Here is a 21,687-nt window from a genome sequence, read left to right on the forward strand (position 1 = left end):
TAATGATCGCTAAGCTGAGCTTGGAGATACCGATGAGAGAAATCAAAAACAGTAGCGAAGGAAGAGGGTACTAAGAAATCTAAAATTGTAGGAGAGATTTCAAAACTGCATTGTGATCACATGACTTTAGGGAGATAGTGTATGCTTTCTGTCCTTTTTTAAGATTCTTGGGCTTCAGAAGCTCAGGATTCTTTAAGGTTCAGACTTGTAAAAAGCACAGTAGACAGAATCTGAAGCTTTGTTTAAAATTATTAAAGTAGTACATGGACATTAAGAGAATAAAGTAGAATTAAAAGAAGAAAAGTCACCTGGACCCACGTCATCAGTAGAAACAGTATTGCCACTTTGGAGCCCTTCTTTCTAATGGTTGACCATGCACGCATTCACACAGTGGAAATCATACTCCCCAGTATAATATAGTATCATACCTTTCTTACACATCATTAAACTTTTTTTGAAATGTCAATGTCACTTTAAATTATTGTATGATAGTCCATCATTTTGATATACTGTCACACTGGATCTTCTCAAATCTTCTTCCCCACCAAAGAGCTAACTCTGAATGACAAGGGGATTACGGCTTTAACTAAAAGTGGACCATCACATGCAAGGAATTGCCTTAAAAATCTTTGTTATTTCAAAGATGTCTGCAGATTTTACATTTTACTTGGTATGTCTACATTTCCATCTTTAAAAACATTAAGTCTCTCATACCCTTGAGTAAAACTAGTGACCAGGATGATGGCCTGTTTGTATCTGGTGGCTCCACATCTTCTTGAACTTACTTCGATATTGTTGCCCTTGCTCCTAGGAGTTCAAAAATACCATGAGCATGGACAGTGACCCCAGAATAAACACATGCGCTTCCAGTCACATTTTTAAGGATACATGTATTCAGGTACAGAAATCCCCACAGAGCTTGTAAAATTCACAGTCATTCCAGTGTACTACAAAACTACAACATAACTCCTTAGAGGGAACTCTGAGATCGGCTCATCTGCTCCTTTCCATCATCCGCACATTCCAGCGTAAGGACCTAGTGTCTCCTCTTAGACACTGAGACAGGGAAGGCTGCCCATGAGTTTTAGGAAGAGGTGTCCAGAGAGAGGGGTTGGCTGTAAGTCATCTGATATAATCATCAGCATGAAACTTTTTTAACAGGTTTTTTTTTTTATTCTTAAAGGTTACTCTTCAAGTTTTAAGAGATCTTACTTGTTGGTATCTTGCTTAAAAGTTTATAAGAGTTCACTACAAATTCCAAGGTTTTTTTTTTTCCTGTTCCACACTTGAATCCCTATTGATTTATAGTAGTTGCTGTTCTGTATAGCATTTGAGTATAGTGGTTACCATTACAAATGTGAATTTATTGTCCTCTCTTTTTCAAAGTCTCCTCAGCACATATACCAAGCATTACATTAATCACATACTCCCTGAGAAAAGTTACACCTCTAAAAATGGAGACAAAAAAGTATATTTGCAGAGTGAGAATTATGAAAGCAAACTGCTTGCTTAGCTGAAAGTCACTCAAAATCTTAGTGGCCAAGCAGAGATGAATCTAAGTCTCCTGAGTGATGCTCCTCATTGACATCCTCACAGGAAAAGTTGTAGCTGTTAGTTGCTGGTGCAGAGCTACACTATCCAATTAAAACAGTCAAACAAAAAATTAAAGCATTCCAAATTGAATAAAATATTCAGCAATAAATAGAAGTTTATGTATAACAGTTGGCAAAAAGTTGCAACATAGCTTCCACTTACTTCCATTCATGGACTCTTAATACATGATACAATTCAACTCAGGGCATCTGTAAGATTTCAAAGACAGGTCAGCACTGTTCTGGGGAAATAGATTATCAGTTATGGTGGCGAGGACTAGGGTTAAATAAGTCAGTATATGTAAGAGTTTTGTATCTAAAGAAAAAAATGTTTCTCCTTTCTACTGAAAATACATCCAAAATCTATTTGATTCTTTCCACAAGTGGTTTGAATCATTTCCTCTAGTTAATATTTCAAATAGACCAGAGATACCGTCACTCCTCTAGTTTTGATTTAATAATTTTGTGGGGTATTCTCCCTAACATTTGGTTTAACCTAACTTGGGCTTCCTGAATTATGCTTAGTACTTATGATTTCTTAAGAAGAGAATAACTTTCTCAAGAAAAATTTATCATCTGCACATTCCCATTACATTTGGCCAGTATTACCTATAGCAGCCTCACAGAGTGAATAGATCTCTAGGGGTGTTTTCCTGGTGGTAGATGTCATATTTTTTAGAGTCATCTACCAAGATCAAAGGCACATGTTTATTAAATCTAAAATCTAAAATTTCTAAAACTTCATTTTTTATTATACCATGAGATGTCTCACTGTCACAGCATCTTTCCCAGTTGCGTAGTCTACACAGCTATACTTCTCAAAATTGCTTAATAGCCATGTGCCCTTCTCAGTATTTTAGACAGGAGCAAAATAACAGTATTGGAAAAATCCTTCAAAAACTACCAGTACAAGGAATTTAGCTTTGTATTTAATTCTAGGTCCTTTTCACACCAAAAAATAAGCCAGAACAGACAGTAGCTCAATGTATAAATTCTGTGGTAACTGATTAAAGGAAGTCTTGCTAGAATCTAATAGCTTTTCAGAAAGGATTAGAAGCAAAGCATAATTTATTGTCCATCTCTGCATAACATTAATGGAAATACTTAATAGAAAAATAAATGAAACCTCAACAGTAAGAAATGCAATTTACTAGACCATAATAATTTGAGATGTTTAGTTACAGATGTACAAAACAGCACAGACTTTACCAAGAACCAGAAACTAACGTATGTTCTTATGTCTGAGTAGAATGAGCTTTATCTATAGCTATAATATTTTTTCAAACTAGATATTATTCTGTAAGAAAGAAACAAAAATAAGACTATCATCCAATTTTGTGTAGAACTAAATATTTTCATCCCGGAGGCTTTTGTGTATGTTATATTGATAGTGCTCGAAGTGCACAGAATTTTTTTTATTACCTTCTCAGACAGATATACTTTTGAGAAAACATGAAATGATGTATCAGGTGATTCTTGGATCTACACTTATTACTGAAAACACCAGCTTACAGCATTTCCAGACGCCACCAGGAAAGCTGGTGAGGGAGCGGAGGTCAGGAAGGACAGGAGTCGTGAGGCATTCGTGTTCTAGCCTCACTTCTTCATTTATTTAACTGTGTCCCTGAATGTGGAACTTGCCAGTCATCTAAGAAAAAAAGCATTAAATAAATACTGGTTTCTGTCTTGTCAAGTTTATGCCATCAAACATTTATGGGTTTAAGACAACTTTTAATCTCTTTAAAATGTAGGCTTTTGATAGTACATACCATATACAGATAAATGGAGAAATGTGATAAAAGTGCCCCTTAAGTCACCAGCCCACTTCCTGGTGATCTGCTGGTGGTGGCCTGTATTTGCTTTGTTCTTAATGAGATTATTTTCCATTGTTGGACACCAGTGTCATGTGGTTTAACTTTGAGAAGCCGGTATTGAGAGACGGACCTGGAACCCAGTTCCCCACTACTGTTTCTGCTGGCTTTGCTTTTTTTTTTTTTTCCAAGCTAAGCTTTCTACATTGGAATCTGGATGAAGTATTTCAGCAAAGCACCAACCTGTTGACTAACGACCATCTCAAAGCATCTGGTATTTCATTATTTCCCCCCAGCATCAGTAAGGCCTCACTTTCCAGCATTCTAACTGGAAAAATATGCTACAAAGCGTATTTCTCAGAAGTCTTGCTTGTGACATGGGGTGGGACGTAGGACCTGATGGGGATGTTCTGGCAGGAATATCCTTGAGCTTGTAACAGTTTCCTTGAGTAGAAACTTCCCAGGAAATTATCTCCACCATAGTAGAGAAGGATGACTGTATTGCCAGAGTAAAAGCTTTTCTTTTTCAGTTTTTTTTCCTTCTATATCTTTTATTTCATATGATTCAAAGAATAATATATAGAAGTGGGAAGACATCTGTGTTAATTTCTCAAATTTCCAACACACCTTACCTTTGTTATCCTGACATTCAAAATAGGGACAATATAACCTATCCAACCACAGTATATAAAAATGGTTTTTGTAGAAACAATGAAAAACTTTTAATATAAAATAATGAAGTCCTACTGATGTATAACGTCTTTCTTTTTATCTCTTTATTTAAATACTTCTCTTTAAAAATCTACTCAGATGGTTCACAAGCACCAGCCAGACCTCCTAAACCGCGACCCCGCAGGACTGCACCAGAAATTCATCACCGAAAACCCCACGGGCCTGAGGCAGCATTGGAGAACGTGGATGCAAAAATTGCAAAACTCATGGGTGAGGGCTATGCCTTCGAAGAAGTGAAGAGAGCCTTAGAAATAGCCCAGAATAATGTGGAGGTGGCCCGGAGCATCCTCCGAGAGTTTGCCTTCCCCCCGCCAGTCTCCCCACGTCTAAACCTATAGCAACCAGGATCATAAAGACCGGAATGCGAAGCAATTGCTGACTATCCCAGGCGTGTGGAGAGAAAAGTGAGATGGGATTCGAGAGAGAAGCTTTCTCCTCCTCACGTGGCATCTTTGAGAAGAGAGGCTTGGAAGTGGCCGCTTCTCAGAAGACGGCTGCTGCTTGCTCAGGATGCCAAGGGCTGCGGCTTCCTTCCTCTTGCTAGCCATACTTTTAAATCAGGGTTGAACTGACAAAAATAATTTAAAGACGTTTACTCCCCTTGAACTTGGAATCTGTGAAATGCTTTTCCTTGTTTACAAGTTGGCAAGTTGCAGTTTGTTTTTTAGTTGTGTTTTCCGATTTTTGTTTTTGATATCTGTACTGTGTTCTCGATCGGCCCTCTGTGCGTTGGTCAGGTCTGCTGTAACATTTCCTACCACCTGCCTCGCTGTGTGCATCAACAGCGAGGCCACATGTCCATTGCGATCGTTCCCATCCCAGCCTCCCACCCAGGTCCACTTTCATTTCTCCCATTGACAAGATGCTTTAAAGGTTCTGATTTTCAGCATATCAAACTAATGCAAAACAAGTGTGTGGCCTTCACTACTGAGTCTTTTCTTTGGAAACCATCACTGTTGAGAGATGGGGAAAATCTGAATGTATAAAGCATTTTTGGTTAATGAACTGCCTTTTATAAGGGATTTTCATATAATATAGAAGAGCTTCCCTTTTTGGTGTAAGTTTTGTGATCTTTAATCTTCCACATTCTCATCTTTGTCATCCTTGAGGTGTAATGACTGTTTTAAAAAAAAACAAAAACCTGAAATATTGGAAAGCAACTACTGCAGAGGTGGGAGAAATACACTTGCACGTGACGATGCCATGCTAAAGTTATATAACGAGGCCCTTAATATTTATGCCTGCATTACTTACGAGGCATACTGAATAAGAGGGCATCTCCCAGAAGTGTATTAGTAACTTTCAGATAAAATTATGAGCATACCTTTCCCAGTGTGGAACAGACTTCATTTCCTGTTTGAGTGACCACACTCTGGTACCTCACAAGTGTAGGAGCCAGTTCATCTTGCAGTGGAAACAGTAAATCTTGGATGCGCTGTTAAGTGCTAATGCTACTGTGGCAACGTTTTCTCTTTTTTTTGCAAAATTCTTAATAGTAATTTTCTCTCTACCATCAAATTAGAGTTCATATTTAATTTTTAGTCTCATTTATTGCTCCACATTGTTCCATCCAGTCAGGTGAAAGAAATTTATATAGTTTTGCCTTTTTTGCAAAATGAAGGTAGGTTCTTCAGAAACCACATTACTAACTGTTAATAAACCTACAGATATTTATTGGGCACCTGTGAAGTGCCCCGTGCTGCCAGGCACTGCGTTCTTAAAGCACAAACCATCACAGAGTGATTGCACTGTGGTATTCTGTTATCCTTTATCCACACTTTCCACGGTCAAGAAGTGTCTCTGCTGGACAAAAGCACGGAAGGTTTCCACCAGTGCTTCAGAATTTTCAGGCGGTCTTCTTTTGTAATTATTATTTAGTGAAGAATTGAGACGAAACCAGGTCTGCGTTAAATGCTTGACCCACGGGTGGTTCTCTAAATGTGTACGATCTGCCGGTCTGTGCACATTCTGTTACTCGTTTAACTTCACACGGTGTGATGTAAAGAGATGCATCTGGTCAGGAGTGCCTCTTTGGGATCTGAAAGCATGGGACCAAACGTGCAGCGGAGCCAAAGGAAGCCAAGTCAAGACTTGCGCAGTCGTGGCGCTGGCCTGGGGAGGGAACCAGCACGTCTCTGTGAGCTGACACGTGCCCTGAGTTGACAGCTTGGTCTCCTAGCAAGGTTCCTGAGGAGTCATCGGCCTTGGATAGTTTGTGCTCGTGTTTTAATTATTCATCTGATTCTGAGCTGGCTCATGCCCCTAGAAGAGAATTTTTAATTTGCCTTAAATGTTCTTCCTGTAAGTAAGTATATGAGGGCAGTTTTTTATACTTTTAAAAATTGCATTGGCTAATTCTCCGTTGCTTTATGAACTCCATGTTATATCATCATGATTTTTCATTTGTTTTATTAGTTTCTGATGTCATGCTGAAATAGCAGTGTGTTTTGGGTTTGTTTTTTATTTTATGACTTGCTGATCTTTGGTACAGTCTAAAAGCCAAAAGTTGCCACTTCATTGTGATAACATTGTTATAACATTGTTAATAGATCAGGGAAGGATGTAAAATATGAGTGTTAGAAAGCATAGTTTAATCTCATTCAAACAATCTTTAAAAATGAGTGAAAATTTCCAATGAAAGTGAGGGAAAAAATAGTGACAATATAGTAAGTTTAGACCTGAAATTTTTAAAATTCTGCAAGAAAACTTACTAGCCTGTACCAAAATCTCTTTTATCTAGTTCTCAATAGCAACCATTAGTTTTACTATGAAAAAGACCAAATCAAACATTTGTATGGAATGGAAAGAGGGAAACTTTCTATCAAACACTGTCATGAAAACCTTACTGCTACCTATCACTTACCAAACTCAAAAAAAATCTTTTGAGGAAATAATTAAACAAAAACATAGTTTTTAATCATAAAATGACTAGCCGTTAATGGCTGGAAATGATCCAGACTTGGTTTCACTGTGATCCAAAAAGTTTGACATTCCTCCCATTTCTCAAGATTCATTTGGTAATATGATTATTTTTAAAGCCAGTACAACATATCATTTATATAATTAAAACAGATCGTGGCCAACATTAACCTGCTCTCCCCTGTCCCCAAACATACTCTGGGGCAGAAGTACTTACCTTCAAAGATAATCCAGTAAATTATCTCCATAATCTCTTTTTCCCCTTGATGTCTGTAATATCTATCCTGGCCAAATTTTCTAGAATTGAATCAGCAGTGCTTATGGTCAACTTGAACTTCCTTCCACAAAGGTGACCCCTCCCCATCCATATTCCCTTGCCTATGTTGCAAATAGTCTTAATAACAGAACCCTAATTGCCATGAACCTCAAAGGGCCCACTGGTTAACTCAATATTCCACACACATGAACACTTGCAAAGATTTCTTCATAATGTGAATTTTTTTCTTGTTCAGTTCCAGAAGCATTTGTTACAGTTTGGACATTATTTTTCCTCTCAGATCTTCAACTTGAAGCTTTAATTTGCACTGAATTATCTAACCCAGTTAAAGTTTTCATTTTTTCTCTCTTATGCTGACAGATTTGAAAGCAAATTACAGTATGTTTTCAACAATACAGGTACTGCCTGTTGACCTGGAATTTTAGTGTTTCTAGGAAGAGTTTGCAGAAAATGACAACAGTTGAGTGAAGGGTTTTCTTCTCAATTACTATTTTATTTTTAATGCCTTTTTAAAACTTGTTTAATGTGGCAAAATAGCTATGTGTTCAATTAATTTATATTTTATTCATCCTTTTTCAATTCTGGTTATTATGTAAACTCCGGTACAGTTTTATCTGTTCTTTTAAGGTATTTTATAAAATGAATGTTAACAAAAGCAGAGTTGCTATATTATTTTTCAAATGAATGCAAACATTTGCGAGCAGTTCTATGTTGTATTTTTTATCTTCATGTTCAGAGCTAACAGTCAACATCATATCAACTACCCATCCCAAATGATTCCATTATTAAATAACAAAACCATATCATATAAAGGTATTTCACATAGATAAGCTACTCCCATGTGTTAGAACTGAAAAGTCAAAGTTCTGTTAAGGCCCTGAGTAAGAAATAGCAAGTCTGGGAAAAGCTGATTATCTTCTAATGACATACCATATAATTGATATTTCTTAAAAGTAACATCTGTTCTTTATATTCTTTAAATTCTTGATTTTTCTAATCATTTGTTACTGGCCAACACATATCAGCGAGAAGACAATGGAGACAAACCATGTTAATAACTGCTTTTATATCAGAAACCATAACAGAATGTTGTGAAAATCACGGGTACATGCATAGCAGTAATAATTATACTTCCAAAGAACACACAGTTAAATGGGAGCTACAAGCACATAATTCCAATACAGAGAACACTGTACAGAAGTTATCACGTTGTACTGGCATTATGTACACATGCACATGTGGCAAGCGCTGAAGAACCCAGGTCTCCTGCATTGCAGGCCCCAGGGAAGTCCAAGAATACTGGAGTGGGTAGCCTGTGCCTCCAGCGGGTCTTCCCGACCCAGGCATTGAACCGGCGTCTCCTGCGTTGCAGGCGGATTCTTTACCAGCTAGCTGAGCCACCAAGGAAGCCCCAGAAGAACTATGCTGGGCCCTTAATATATGCAAGAAACTTGGTATTAAAGCATTTAATCCTTTCAGCAACTATCATGCCTCTTCCAGGACTGTCGAAGTAGGGTGTGATGTGTTCCTTCTGAAGTCAGAGAAATAATAAGACTGAATAACATTTTGTTAGCCTGAAGAGAAACAAGATTTTTGTTGTTACGAAAGAACTCGGGAGGTAAAGCTTTTCAAACAGGAACAGCGCCCATGATGGAACACTTGTTATTTAGACAAAGGTGAATAGTAGGACGGCTGGAACACAGAAGAGATGGGAAGGCTGCCTTGGTGACCGAAGGTGAAGGACCATGCGGCATCTCAGACCCTAGGAGTCAGGTTAGGAGTCACTTGCTGGGACTCAGATGATAACATCCATGAAAATGCCGAAAGATTAGGCTGTATTTAACAGGAATTGCCACGTCAAATGATAATCCGGCTATAAGCTAAAGGGAAATTTAATTTTCAGGCCTCTTTTTTATGTCCCTCTTGATTTTCAAGAGAAACTTGGGCGGTGTTCTTAATCACCTATTTCTGCTGCTGCTTCATCCTCACTGCCACCACCCTCTTTTGGGTCTTCATTTTGGCTCCCCTAGAATTTTTAACAGCCTGTAATTGACCTCTGTGGCTCTAGTGCAAGGCAGACTGAAGTTTCTGAAATTCAAATTCAGTGTGACGCCTCCATGTAAAACGCCTGAATACTCTATGGTAGAGAGCCCTGTCTGCATTCCTTTTCCCACTCACCTCCTGTCCTAGACGCTCTTCACTTCTACTGAGCTGGCAGCTGCCCAAATAGGCACCACGTCTTTATACTTGCTAGTTCTTCTGGCTATTCCTTTCCCCTTTTCCAGCCTAGCCAACTCATTCTTTAAAATCTGCCTCAAGTTTTCTCCTGTGAAGCATTTCTTATCTTTTCCCATAGTCTGAGTTAAGCATGCCATCTACATCTCACATAGCACCAGTATTCTAATGCTTATAGTGTGGTTTTTGCAGTTACTTCATTCCACAGATGGCCCCAACTAGACTGAACTTCTTTAGTAGAGTAAGCCTGTCTAATACATGTCTATGTCCCAAGCTCCTACTATAGAGCCCAGCACATACTAAACAAAATGTTTCAAATAAATGCAAATGGCACTCTTAAGCAGCCAAAGCACTGTTTCAGCAGTCCTGAAAGCTGGTAAAGCTCTGCAGCTAGCTCCCTGCATGCAATGCCATATCTTTGATTCTGCTTTCTTCACCCATGGACCAGGAGATAGATAAGTCTACACACTAATGTGATTACAGTAGATGCCTAAGTTTTTCTTCACTGTTTGGATGGGGAGCAAAAATTATTTAATAAAAAATCAGATTCACTAAAGCTAGATTTTAAATTTTAGAGATAAAAATTTTTTTAATTTCTTTTTTAGTAACTTAAGAATACTTAATGCTTCATGAAGAGTTTATGACAAACGTGTCCAAGAGACCTGCTCACATATTCCCATGATGATGTAACTGGTTGAGAGCGCAGGCTGTGGAGTCAGACTGCCTGAGATCCGTCCTGCCTCTGCCCCAAGTCAGACGACCTTAGGTGTCCTAACCGCCTTGTGCAGCAGTTGCTTCATGAGTAAAATAAGAGCAACTAAACCTACAGTGAAGGACTTACAGGGGGCTTGTGAGGCAATGCTAAAAAAGAACTTAAAATGTGTCTAGTACCATTGAATGCTCAATAAATGGCAGTTCTAATGACCACATTCCTGAAAGAACTTAACCCCATTTCATCTCTTAACATCTGCAGAGTAGATGGCAAAGAGATGCATGTCAGATTTATCCTGTTACTTCATATAGCCAAAGGCAGACAACAAAGGAACAAGCTTGTTCTGGCTAAACTGAGAAAGCTTAAAACTCTGAGAGGTTACACATTCTGTTGACAACTTGTAGAGCTGAGTTTTTTAACATAAAACATTTACTATTATCATGTGCTCTTATACTTGGTACAAAAGCCCAGTACAATGAAAGCAGAGATTAGAGGTGGTGATGTGGCTAAATCTCCACGGTTACTCTGGGTTCCTCAAGAGCAACATTCTCCCACATTGACCACCCCCTAGATCAAATATTCAGAAGCTCTCTTATCAATAGATGAAAATTCTTTTTAAAGTTTAAAATCTAGTCCAAGCACAACAAATAGTCTTTGGGAGATAGAGAAAAGTGGCATAACTGTGGGTTCCTTCAGTCTCTTCATACGAAACCAGAGGTTGAAGAAGACTTTCCTGAGGATGAGGCTAAAGCCCCAATGCTGAAAGCAACAGGTATTAACTAAATGCCTCTGTATTCTAAAACCCACCTAGCAAACGTCTGCAGGACTCATAGAGATGCTAGAAGCAGCACTCTCATCCAGAGCCCTCGAGATATATGCAAAGATGATGGACTCAGGGGCTGAGCTGGGAGAAGTGAGTAATGGGTAAGATGTTACGGACTGAACCCACCTCTCCCAAGTCAAGCCATGTTGTCCAGAAAAGAGTCAATTACAGAGATTAAGACACTCATTGCATTCCACTGAATAGCCGCTCACACAGTGGGCTTACTGATGTGCTGTCTGTGTCTGAGCAAAGTGAAAACAGTGCAGACGGATTGGCAGTGAATCCCCTGACCAGGAGCCTGCCGTTCGCGGGCAAGGGTATATGTTCTTACAAGACATGCGGACCCCTGTTGAGGCAGCTGACCTTGAGCCATCTTGTCACAAGAACACAATACCCCGAGGACAAAAAGACGAGGATTTGAATGCCACTGGACCAGGCATGAGGCAATCCTGCCACCGAATATTCTGTCAGTAACAGTGAAAAGAGAAAAAATGTTAAAAGCAGCAAGAGAAAAAACATACAAGGGAACACCCACAGGGTTGATTTTTTCAGCACAAGTTTTCAGTAGGAGTGCCATGATACATTTCAAGCCCTAAAAAGAAAAACTACAACCAGGAATTCTCTATTTGGCAAGCTTATCACCGAGAATTAAAGACAGAATTTCCCAGACAGGCAAAACCTTTTTAAGAGAGTCCATCACCACTAAACCAGCCTCACAACAAATGTTAAAGGATCTTAAGGAAAAGAGAAGAAGGTACACCTGGAAATAAGAAAATATATAAAAGGAAAAAAGTTTATATCACTGGTAGGCAAATACATAGTAAAGGCAATGAATCACATAAATAGCGAGTATCAAGGTTAAAACACAAAATCAGCTATCACTACTAGGAGTTAAGGGGTATAAAAAATAGAAAGATATTAAATATGATGTCAAAAGCATAGAATATTGAGGTAATGTGGTAATAAAAAAAAAAAAAAAAAAAACCAAAGCCTTTTAGAATGTGTTCAAACTAAAGTGACTACCAGCTTTAAACAAATAGACAGACAGACATGAACCTCATGGTAACCACAAAGCAAAAACATATCATAGATACACAAAAAATAAAGGAACCCATATAACATTAAAGCAAGTCAAACCACAAAAAGGAAGATTTAAAGAAGAAAAAAGAATTACAAAGGCAACCAAAAAACATTTAACGCAATGGCAGTAAGGACATACTTATTGATAATCACTTTAGATATCAGTGGACTAAATGCTCCAATCAAAAGACACAGGGTGACCAAATGGATAAGGAAACAAGACTCAGATACACTGCCTACAAGAGACTCAATTCACTCACTTTATGACTCATTTAAAGACACCCAAAGGCAAAGTAAAAAGATGCTCAATGTAAAAGAAAACAGAAAGCTAAGGTTAAAAAAAAAAAGCTCAGATAGCAATACTTATATTAGACAACAGACTTCAAAATGAAGATTATAAGAAAAGGAAGAGCATTACATGATAAAGGGGTCAGTCTGAAGATTCAGAAATACTTATCCAGCCAATTCAGGAGCACCTAAGTATATAAAACCAATGTTAACAGACATAAAAGGAATAAAGGGAGAAACTGACAGTGAGGCTCTATACAGTCAGCAAAAGCAAGACCAGGAGCTGACTGTAGCTCAGATCATGAGCTTCTTATTGCAAAATTCACACTTAAATTGAAGAAAGGAGGAAAAACCATGAGGCCATTCAGGTACAAGCTAAATCAAATCCCTTATGATTATACAGTGACAAACAGATTCAAGGGATTAGATCTGACAGAGGGCCTGCAGAACAATGGATGGAGGTTTGTAACACTGTACATGAGGCAGTGACCAAAACCATCCCCAAGAAAAAGAAATACAAGGCAAAATGGTTGCCTGAGGAGCCTTACAAATAGCTGAGTAAAGAGAATTGAAAGGCAAAGCAGAAAGGGAAAGATACACCCATCTAAATGCAGAGTTCCAAAGAACAGCAGGAGAGATAAGAAAGCCTTCTTAAGGACAATGCAAAGAAATCCAGGAAAATAACAGGATGGGAAAGACTAGAGATCTCTTCAAGAAAATTAGAGATACCAAGGGAATATTTCCTACAAAGATGGGCACAATAGAGGACAGAAATGGTATAGACCTAACAGAAGCAGAAGATACTAAAGAGAGGTGGCAAGAATATGCAGAATTGTACACAAAAAGTCTTAATGACCCGGATAACTACGATTGCGTGGTCACCCATCTAGAGCCAGACATCCTGGAGTGTGAAGTCAAGTGGGCCTTAGGAAGCATCACTACAAACAAAGCTAGTGGAGGTGATGGAATTCCAGCTGAGCTATTCCAAATCTTAAAAAGATGGTGCTGTTAAAAGTGCTACACTCAACATGCCAGCAAATTTGGAAAACTCAGCAGTGGCCACAGGACTGGAAAAGGTCAGTTTTCATTCCAATCCCAAAGAAGGGTAATGCCAAAGAACGTTCAAACTACTGCACAACTGTACTCATCTCACATGCTAGCAAGGTATGCTCAAAATCCTTCAAGCCAGGCTTCAACAGTACATGAATGACGAACTTCCAGATGTTCAAGATGAATTCAGAAAAGGCAGAGGAACCAGAGATCAAATTGCCAACATCTGTTGGATCACAGAAAAAAAACAAGAGAATTCCAGAAGAGCATCTGCTTCACGGACTACACAAAAGCCTCTGACTATGTGGATCAGAACAAACTGTGGGAAATTCTTGAAGAGATGGAAACACCAGACAACTTTACCTGCCTCCTGAGAAACCTGTTTGGAGGCCAAGAAGCAAGAGTTGGACATGGGACGATGAACTGGTTCAAAATTGGGAAAGGCGTCCATTGGCTGTATATTGTCACCCTGCTTATTTAACTCATATGCAGAGTACATCATGCTCAATGTGGGGCTAGATGAAGCACAAACTGGAATTAGGATTGCTGAGAGAAATATCAACAACCTCAGATATGCAGATGACACCACACTAATGTCAGAAAGGGAAGAGGAACTAAAGAGTGTCTTCATGAAGGTGAAAGGCGAGAGTGGAAAAGCTGGCTTAAAACCTAATATTCAAAAAACTAAGATCATGGCATCTGGTCCCATCACTTCATGGCAAATAGATGGGGGAAAAAATGGAAACGGTGAGAGACTTTATTTCCTTAGGCTCCAAAATCATTGTGGACGGTGACCACAGTCATGATATATATACAAAGATGCCTGCTTCTTAGAAGAAAAGCTGTGACCAACATACAGCATGCTAAAAAGCAGAGACATCACTTTGCCAACAATGGTCTGTGTAGTCAAGGCTATGGTTTTTCCAGTGGTCATATACACATGTGAGAATTGGACCATAAAGAAGGCTGAGTGCCAAAGAATTGATGCGTTCCAGCTATGGTTTGAAACTGTGGTTTCAAACTGGTGTTGGAGAAGACTCTTGAGAGTCCCTTGGACTGCAAGGAGATCCAACCAGTCCATCCTAAAGGAGATCAGTCCTGAATATTCATTGGAAGGGCTGATGCTTGAAGCTGAAGCTCCAGTACTTTGACCACCTGAGGGGAAGAGCACACTCATTGGAAAAGACCCTGATGCTGGGAGGGATTGGGGGCAAGAGGAGAAGGGGGTGACAGGGGATGACATGGATGGATAGCATGATCAACTCAATGGACATGAGCTTGAGCAAAATCTGGGAGATGATGAAGGAGAGGGAAGCCTGGTGTGCTGCAGTTCATGGGGTCATAAAGAGTCAGACATGACTGAGCGACTCTCACAAAATAGAAACAGACCCACAGATATAGAAAACAAACTTGTGGTTTACAAAGGATAGAGGAGGTAGGAGGGATAAGTTAGGGGTTCCGGATTAATAGATACAAACTACTACATTTAAAATAGATAAACAGAGTCCTACTGTGACTTTGATATCCTATAATACACCATAACAGAAAAGGAAAAATACCTTGAAAATAGAAATACAACTTTTCAAAATCTATGAGATAACAGCAGAAGCAGTTCTAAGAGGAAAATAGCAATGCAGACCTACATCAATAAAGACATAAGAGAAAGCTCAAAGAACATAACTTTACATTTAAAAGAATTAGGAAAAGAAAAACAAATAATCCCCCAAGGTTAGCAGAAACAAGGAAATAATAAAGATCCGAGTAGGAACAGATATCAATTAAACTAAGAGGTGGTTCTTTTAAAAGATAAAATTGGCAAACCTTCAGACAGATTCTTCAAGAAAAGAGGGCCCAAATAAAATTACAAATGGAAGACCAGAAGCTACCAATGATATTGAAGAAATAAAATTAATCCTTGAGCAATGCAAGAGTTAGTGTACTGACCCTCCACACAGTCAAAAATCTGTGTACAACTTATAGTTGGCCCTCCTTATTCATCATTCCTCCATATCTGGTTTCACATCCAAATTCAACCAATCATGGGTCTTGTAGTACTGTAGTATTTATTATTGAAAGAAATCCACATATAAATGAACCCATGCATTTCAAACCACTGTTTTTCAAAAGTCAGTTGTACAATCATAAGAGACTACTACAAACAAAGATATGCTAGCAAACTGTACAACCAAAAAAATGGATACATTCCTAGAAACATAATTTTCTAAGACTGAATAAAAAAAAATAGAAAATCTGGCCTGACCAATTACTAGTAATGAAATTACATCGGTAATCAAAAAAAGCAGAAGCTCCCAGAAAGCAATTCCCAGGACCAGAAGGCTTAACAGGAGAATTCTACCAAGCATTTAAAGAGGAGTTAATACATATCTTTCTCAAATTGTACCAAAAATAATCAGAGAAGGAACCACTTCCATACTATGAGACCAGCATTACCATATACCAAAACCAGACAAAGATCAGACAAAAAAATTACAGGCCAATATTCTTGATAAAGATGGATGCAAAAAATCTCAACAGAGTATCAGCAAATGGAATTCGACAATACATTAAAAAGGCCATACACACATGAGCAAGTAGGATTTATTCCAGGGATCCGAGGTTGATTCAGTATTCACAAAATCAATGTGATACACCACATTAACAACACAACAAGCTCACAGCTAAATCATACTCAATGGTAAAAAGCTGAAAGCTTCTCCCCTAAATCTGGAATAAAACAAAGATGCTCAGTGTCACGACAGGGGACACAGGTTCAATCCCTGGTCTGGGAGGAGTCCAAAGCCGTGGAGCAACTAACGCCTGTGCATCATCATTATTCAGTCTGCAGTCCGGAGCCCGCAAGCCACAACTCGTGAGCCCACACGCGGCAACCGCTGAGGCCTGTGTGCCCAGAGCCTGTGATCTGCAGCAAGAGAAGCCGTCACAGTGAGCAGCCCACCCACCGCCTGCTCGCCACGACTAGAGAGAGCCCACGTGCAGAGACCCAGCACTGCCAGATGAAAAATAAATAAAAACTTGGAAGGGAACAAGTAAAGCTGCCGCTATGAATACACGACATACTGTAACACAGAAAACCCCAAAGACGCCACCAAGAAACCATTAGAACTAGACAATATCATTTATTTGACATATTGATTTGATATTTTTATACATTACAAACTAATTACCACATTGTACCTCCACAGTACACAGATTAATACACTGAAATCTGTTCAGTGTTATACACTAAAAACTATCAGAAAGACAAATTTAGGGAAAAATCTATTTGCAATTGCATTAAAAAAATACCTAGGAACAAATTTAACCAAGATATGAATAACCTATACTCTGAAAGCTATAAGACATTAATGAAAGAAACTGGAGGCAATATAAGTAAATGGAAAAATACAGCAAGCTCATGGATCAGAAGAATTAATATTTTGAAATATCCATGCTACCCAAAGAAATCTACAGATTCAATGCTATCACTATCAAAATACTCGAGGCATTTTTGAATAGAAATAGAATAATCCTAAAATCTTGAAGTAACCACAAAAGACCCCAAATGGCCAAAGCAGCCTAAAGAATAAACAGTAGAGTTGGAGGTATCACACTCCCAGATTTCAAACTGCACTACAACACTATAGTAATCAAAGCAGCCTGACCTTAAAACAGACTCACAAATCAATGGAACAGAACACACAGTCCAAAAGTAAACCCACACTTATCTGGTGAATTAATCTCTGACAAAGGAGGCAATATATAACGGATATAGGACTCAATATATAATGAAGAAAAGACGGTATCTTAAGTAAACAGTAAAGAGAACTGACAGGTACATGCAAAAGAATGAAAGTGCACTACATTTATACACCATATACAAAAATAAACTCAAAGATCAGTCAAACACTTAAATTGAAGACCTGAAATCATGACACTCCTAGAAGAAAACACAGTCAGTACGATCTTTGGCATTAGTCTTAGCAATGTTCTTTTTGGAGCTGTCTTCTTTAGGCAAAGGCAACAAAAGCAAAAATAAACAAACGGGACACCATCAAACTGAAAACCTTTTACACAGCCAAAGAAAACATCAGTGAAATAAAAAGGCAGCCCAGTGAATGGGAGAAGATAGCTGCAAATGATATATTCCATAAGAGGTAATACCCAAAATATACAAAGCACTCATGTAACTCAACAAAATAAATAATAAACAACCTGATTAAAAATGGGCATAGGACATAAATAGACACTTTTTCAAAGAAGGCATACAAATGGCCACCAGGTACGTGAAACAATGCTCAATGTCACTACTCACCAAGGAAACGCAACTGGAAGCCACAATGAGATAGCACCTCATACATCAGACAAGAAGCAAGCGTTCCTGAGGACGTGGCAAAAAGAGAAGCCGCAGGCAGTCCTGGTAAGACCGGTACGACCACCACGGAAAACAGTATGGAGGCGCCTCAAAAAACTCAGAATACAACTACCACACAATCTAGCGATTTCACTTCTGGGTATTTTCCCACAGAATACAAAAACGCTAACTTGAAAAGATATATGCCCCCCCCCCATGTCTATTGCAGCATTATTCACAATAGCCAAGGAATGAAAGCATGCCAAGTGCTCAGTGCTAAATGAATGGATAAAGATATGGTGTGTGTGTGTGTGTGTGAAATATTACTCAGCCATAAAAAAGAATCAACCCCTGCCATTTGCAACAACATGGATGGACCTCGTGGGTATTATGCGAAGTGAAATGCGTCAGACAGAGAAAGACAAATACCATGTTATTTCACTTACACGTAGGCTCTAACACACAACACAAACAGAACAGACTTGCAGATACAGAGAATGAACTTGTACTCACCAGAGGATATGGTGGTGGAAGAATGCACAAAATAGGTGAAGGGGATGAAGACGTACAAACCTCCAATTATAAAATAAGTCACAGAGATATAATGTACAGCATAGGGAATAATAACTTGGTATACTGACAGGCAGTAACTAGACTCATAGTGGTAATCATTTTGTAATGTATAAAATATCAAATCATTATGTCAAACATCTGAAGCTAATATTGTTGATTCAACCTCCATTAAAAAAATAAAAGACAATAACCCAGTGAGTGACCTCCTGAAGAACTTGGACATTAACTCAATGACAGAGTTCATATTTAGGGACTTACTACATAGACGAAATAAAAAATGCATTTCAGTAGCACTTGTGAAGCAAAAATAATTTTGCTCTCTTTAACTCTTCCTCCCCTGTCCCAGTACTGAATAATCAGAAAGATAAATGTGAAGAGGAAGAGTAGAAAAGTGTAAATCTTGCACCTTCTCTTCTCCAACCCCTGAGGTTGAAGCCTGGCAAGGCTGGGAGACAGTGGACAGGATAGATTGAATTAGTGTTAGTGACCAGACAAGAAAAAAAGAGAACCAATCATCAAAAGTAGCAATTAGAGAAAAAACATCATACATTATTATCTTCGCAGCTCATTAGTTTCAAAGTGTTCAGTTAATGGATTACTAAAAATAAAGCAAAAATCCTTTCACTTCAGAGATTTCCAAGGTTTCCTTAGCTTAAAGAAAAAAGGAAAAAGTCAGATGCAGGTGGCCATCATTAGAGGGTCCTTCTCTGGGAAGATGCTGTGAGCTGGGTGTATCCATTTTCTTTCTCTGGAAAAAATTCCTGTCTGGCAAGTTCAATTGTCCAGCCCTCGAGCTGCAAACTGTGGCTAACTGCCACCCCATCCGCAACAGTCTCTTCACTGGAGATCCTCTCCTCCTTGTCACCCAACAGTTTAGGTCCACTCTTATCCCCAAATCTCGCTTCACTGCAGACATTCCTTCTCCTCCAGTAACTACACAAAGCTCATGTGTTAGCTTGTTTAGGGAGTAAATATATGGGGCCTAAAATAGAACATCTGGCAGCATCTTACCCAGAATATCAGTGACAGTGCTGAAATTACTCTCAAAAAGAGCTGAACTTTTCCCTGAAGAAATGTTCCAATGTAAAATGCAAGGTATCTTTGCTGAAAATTAAAGTTAATCACAGACACCTAGGCCCTAAGGCTATTCAGACGTGAGTCAAAAACAGCAGTACCAAGGTACTTACTTGTATGAATGTTTAATCAAGAGCAACTGGCAATATTATTTATCTGGAACTTCTTGCAAAATAAGGGAGACGCGATGGTCAAAAGCAAGACTAATGTATCTCTATTGGGCTTTTTAATCAGTGCTAACATCATTAAACATTTATACAGCACTCTGTGCTTGGAAAAGTTTTAGCTTTCGTTTTCAAGGTTATATGTTTCCCAAATCTCATATGAAATGGGAACAATACACTTGGTGTATTCTCTTCGCACACAGAGAGAATTCATAAGCCAGAGAACAAAAATAAATTTCCCTCAGTCACTCCACAATTTACAAGAATAGACAGTTATAACCCATCAATTAGTCCCACTCTACACACTAGATATTAAAAACAGACCTAAAAATACTCAGGCAAGATCTCAGCAATCCTTCTATGGACAAGATAGGAAGCTAAAAGCGAGCAAGTTGCCTTCACCTCTCACTGTAGCAGGTGTGGGCCAGGACGATAAACGTGTTTGCTTCCTTACTAGTTGTTTTAGCTTTTTTTTAAATTAAGAATGAGTTGGTAATTGGTAAACAGTATCAGTAAAGTAAACAGAATCAGGTAGCTGAAGGTGAACTATGCACTGGAAGTTCTGCAAAGTGATCAGCAATTTGAAAAATGCGGAACAATCTGCATCTCAGAGTGGCCTAGCACTGTGGGTCATGCCAGCTAGCCAGGGTCCATGTGTACAAATAGCCATTTTGTTAGTAATCTGCTGTGTATGTTAAAGAGAGGCAAAGAAAAGGGTATGTTACAGCATGCCATTTCTCAGCCAGAGTGGTTAACTGCTTGATTCAGTGAGAAGCCAATTAAAAGGAAAAAGGAACAAATTAATATTCTCACAGGTTATATCAAAAAGCATCTGTTTCATTTGTGAAGCTCCAGTGTATAACGCAGAAGCACTTTGGCCACCAGGCTGTTAATCTCTGAGAGGCTATAAACTTGTCATGTTAAGGACACTGCAAATTCAGCTTGAATATACTTTGCTTTTCGCATTAATAGCATGTAAGGACACTTAGGCCTCTCATCATCACTTCAGCACCTTGAGAAGACCAATGTTCTTATTCTCCTCTCAAAGGACCACTGTTACTTCAGCGCGTGACTTCTCAATCCTTTGTGATATTAACCCCTCAAATTAAACTCACTTGGAATTGAAGATTGGCTCAAGAGCACTTGCTTTCCTTTGGAGATCACATGCTACTGTTCCACCTGGAAAATTCAGAAGTATTCAAACCCTCCACTGTTGATTAAAATCTGTTCTGATATCAATACGGAGAGTCAAGTGTTCATTTACTCAGGAGAATGCCAGGGATTTGATAAAACATCACAGATGAAATGCTAAATCACAGCAGAGTTTAGCAGGGCTCTCACACTCTAATTTTGAGTTCTTTAGCTAAGTGAAACTGCAGCATTCTCAGATTTTACTTCATGCCCACATTTCCTCACCTAGAGAGGAGAGTTAAGACAGTAAGTCCTCTACATAGAAACAAGCTCTGTTCTGAGAGCACGTCTGTAACAACAAAGTTAGCCAAGGTACCCAGCTAACACAGTTGGCTACGTAGAACTGCACTGTAATAGCTTTGTAATACTTTCCACACAAACAGTGCACGAAAAAACAGGCACACAAAATAAAGAAAACATTTTTAATCTTACAGTACCATACCAGCCACATCCCCACTGCTTTCACGCCTGCATCTGGGCATCCTGGGCTCGAAATAAAGATACTGTACTCTCTGAACTACACAAAACACAGTCGCTTGTGGAGGATGCACACACCCGACGATATATGCCAGACACGTGAACCAACTCACATGAGTGGACATGCGAACACGGGTCAAGTTCAGTTCAGTCGCTCAGTCGTGTCCGACTCTGCGACCCCATGGACTGCAGCACGCCAGGCTAACGTCTTCTAAAGTTTGCACCGTGAAGGTTGGTATGTGGGGGGCTTACTATATGGCAGAGACACTGTAAGAATCCATGGGCAAGTTTAAAAGTCTTTAAATGGCTTTGGTGACACTCTCCACATTTTTTAAAGT

The 21,687-nt window shown here is 38.9% G+C and overlaps 1 protein-coding gene across 7 annotated transcripts in view; it reads left to right on the forward strand.

Annotated features, from left to right (window-relative positions):
- The window catches only part of CBLB (Cbl proto-oncogene B), a 219,235-nt gene extending 211,203 nt beyond the window's left edge, over window positions 1–8,032 (forward strand). For all 7 annotated transcript variants that reach the window (XM_065913852.1, XM_065913857.1, XM_065913858.1 and 4 more), the window contains one exon: window positions 4,214–8,032. In XM_065913852.1, the coding sequence (XP_065769924.1) occupies window positions 4,214–4,473 (260 nt within the window). In that variant the 3' untranslated portion in view covers window positions 4,474–8,032. The remainder of the gene's footprint in view (window positions 1–4,213) is intronic.
- The last annotated feature ends 13,655 nt before the right edge of the window (window positions 8,033–21,687 follow it).

Source organism: Muntiacus reevesi, chromosome 21 (assembly GCF_963930625.1).
Source record: "Muntiacus reevesi chromosome 21, mMunRee1.1, whole genome shotgun sequence".
In the NCBI taxonomy this organism is placed as follows: domain Eukaryota; kingdom Metazoa; phylum Chordata; class Mammalia; order Artiodactyla; family Cervidae; genus Muntiacus; species Muntiacus reevesi.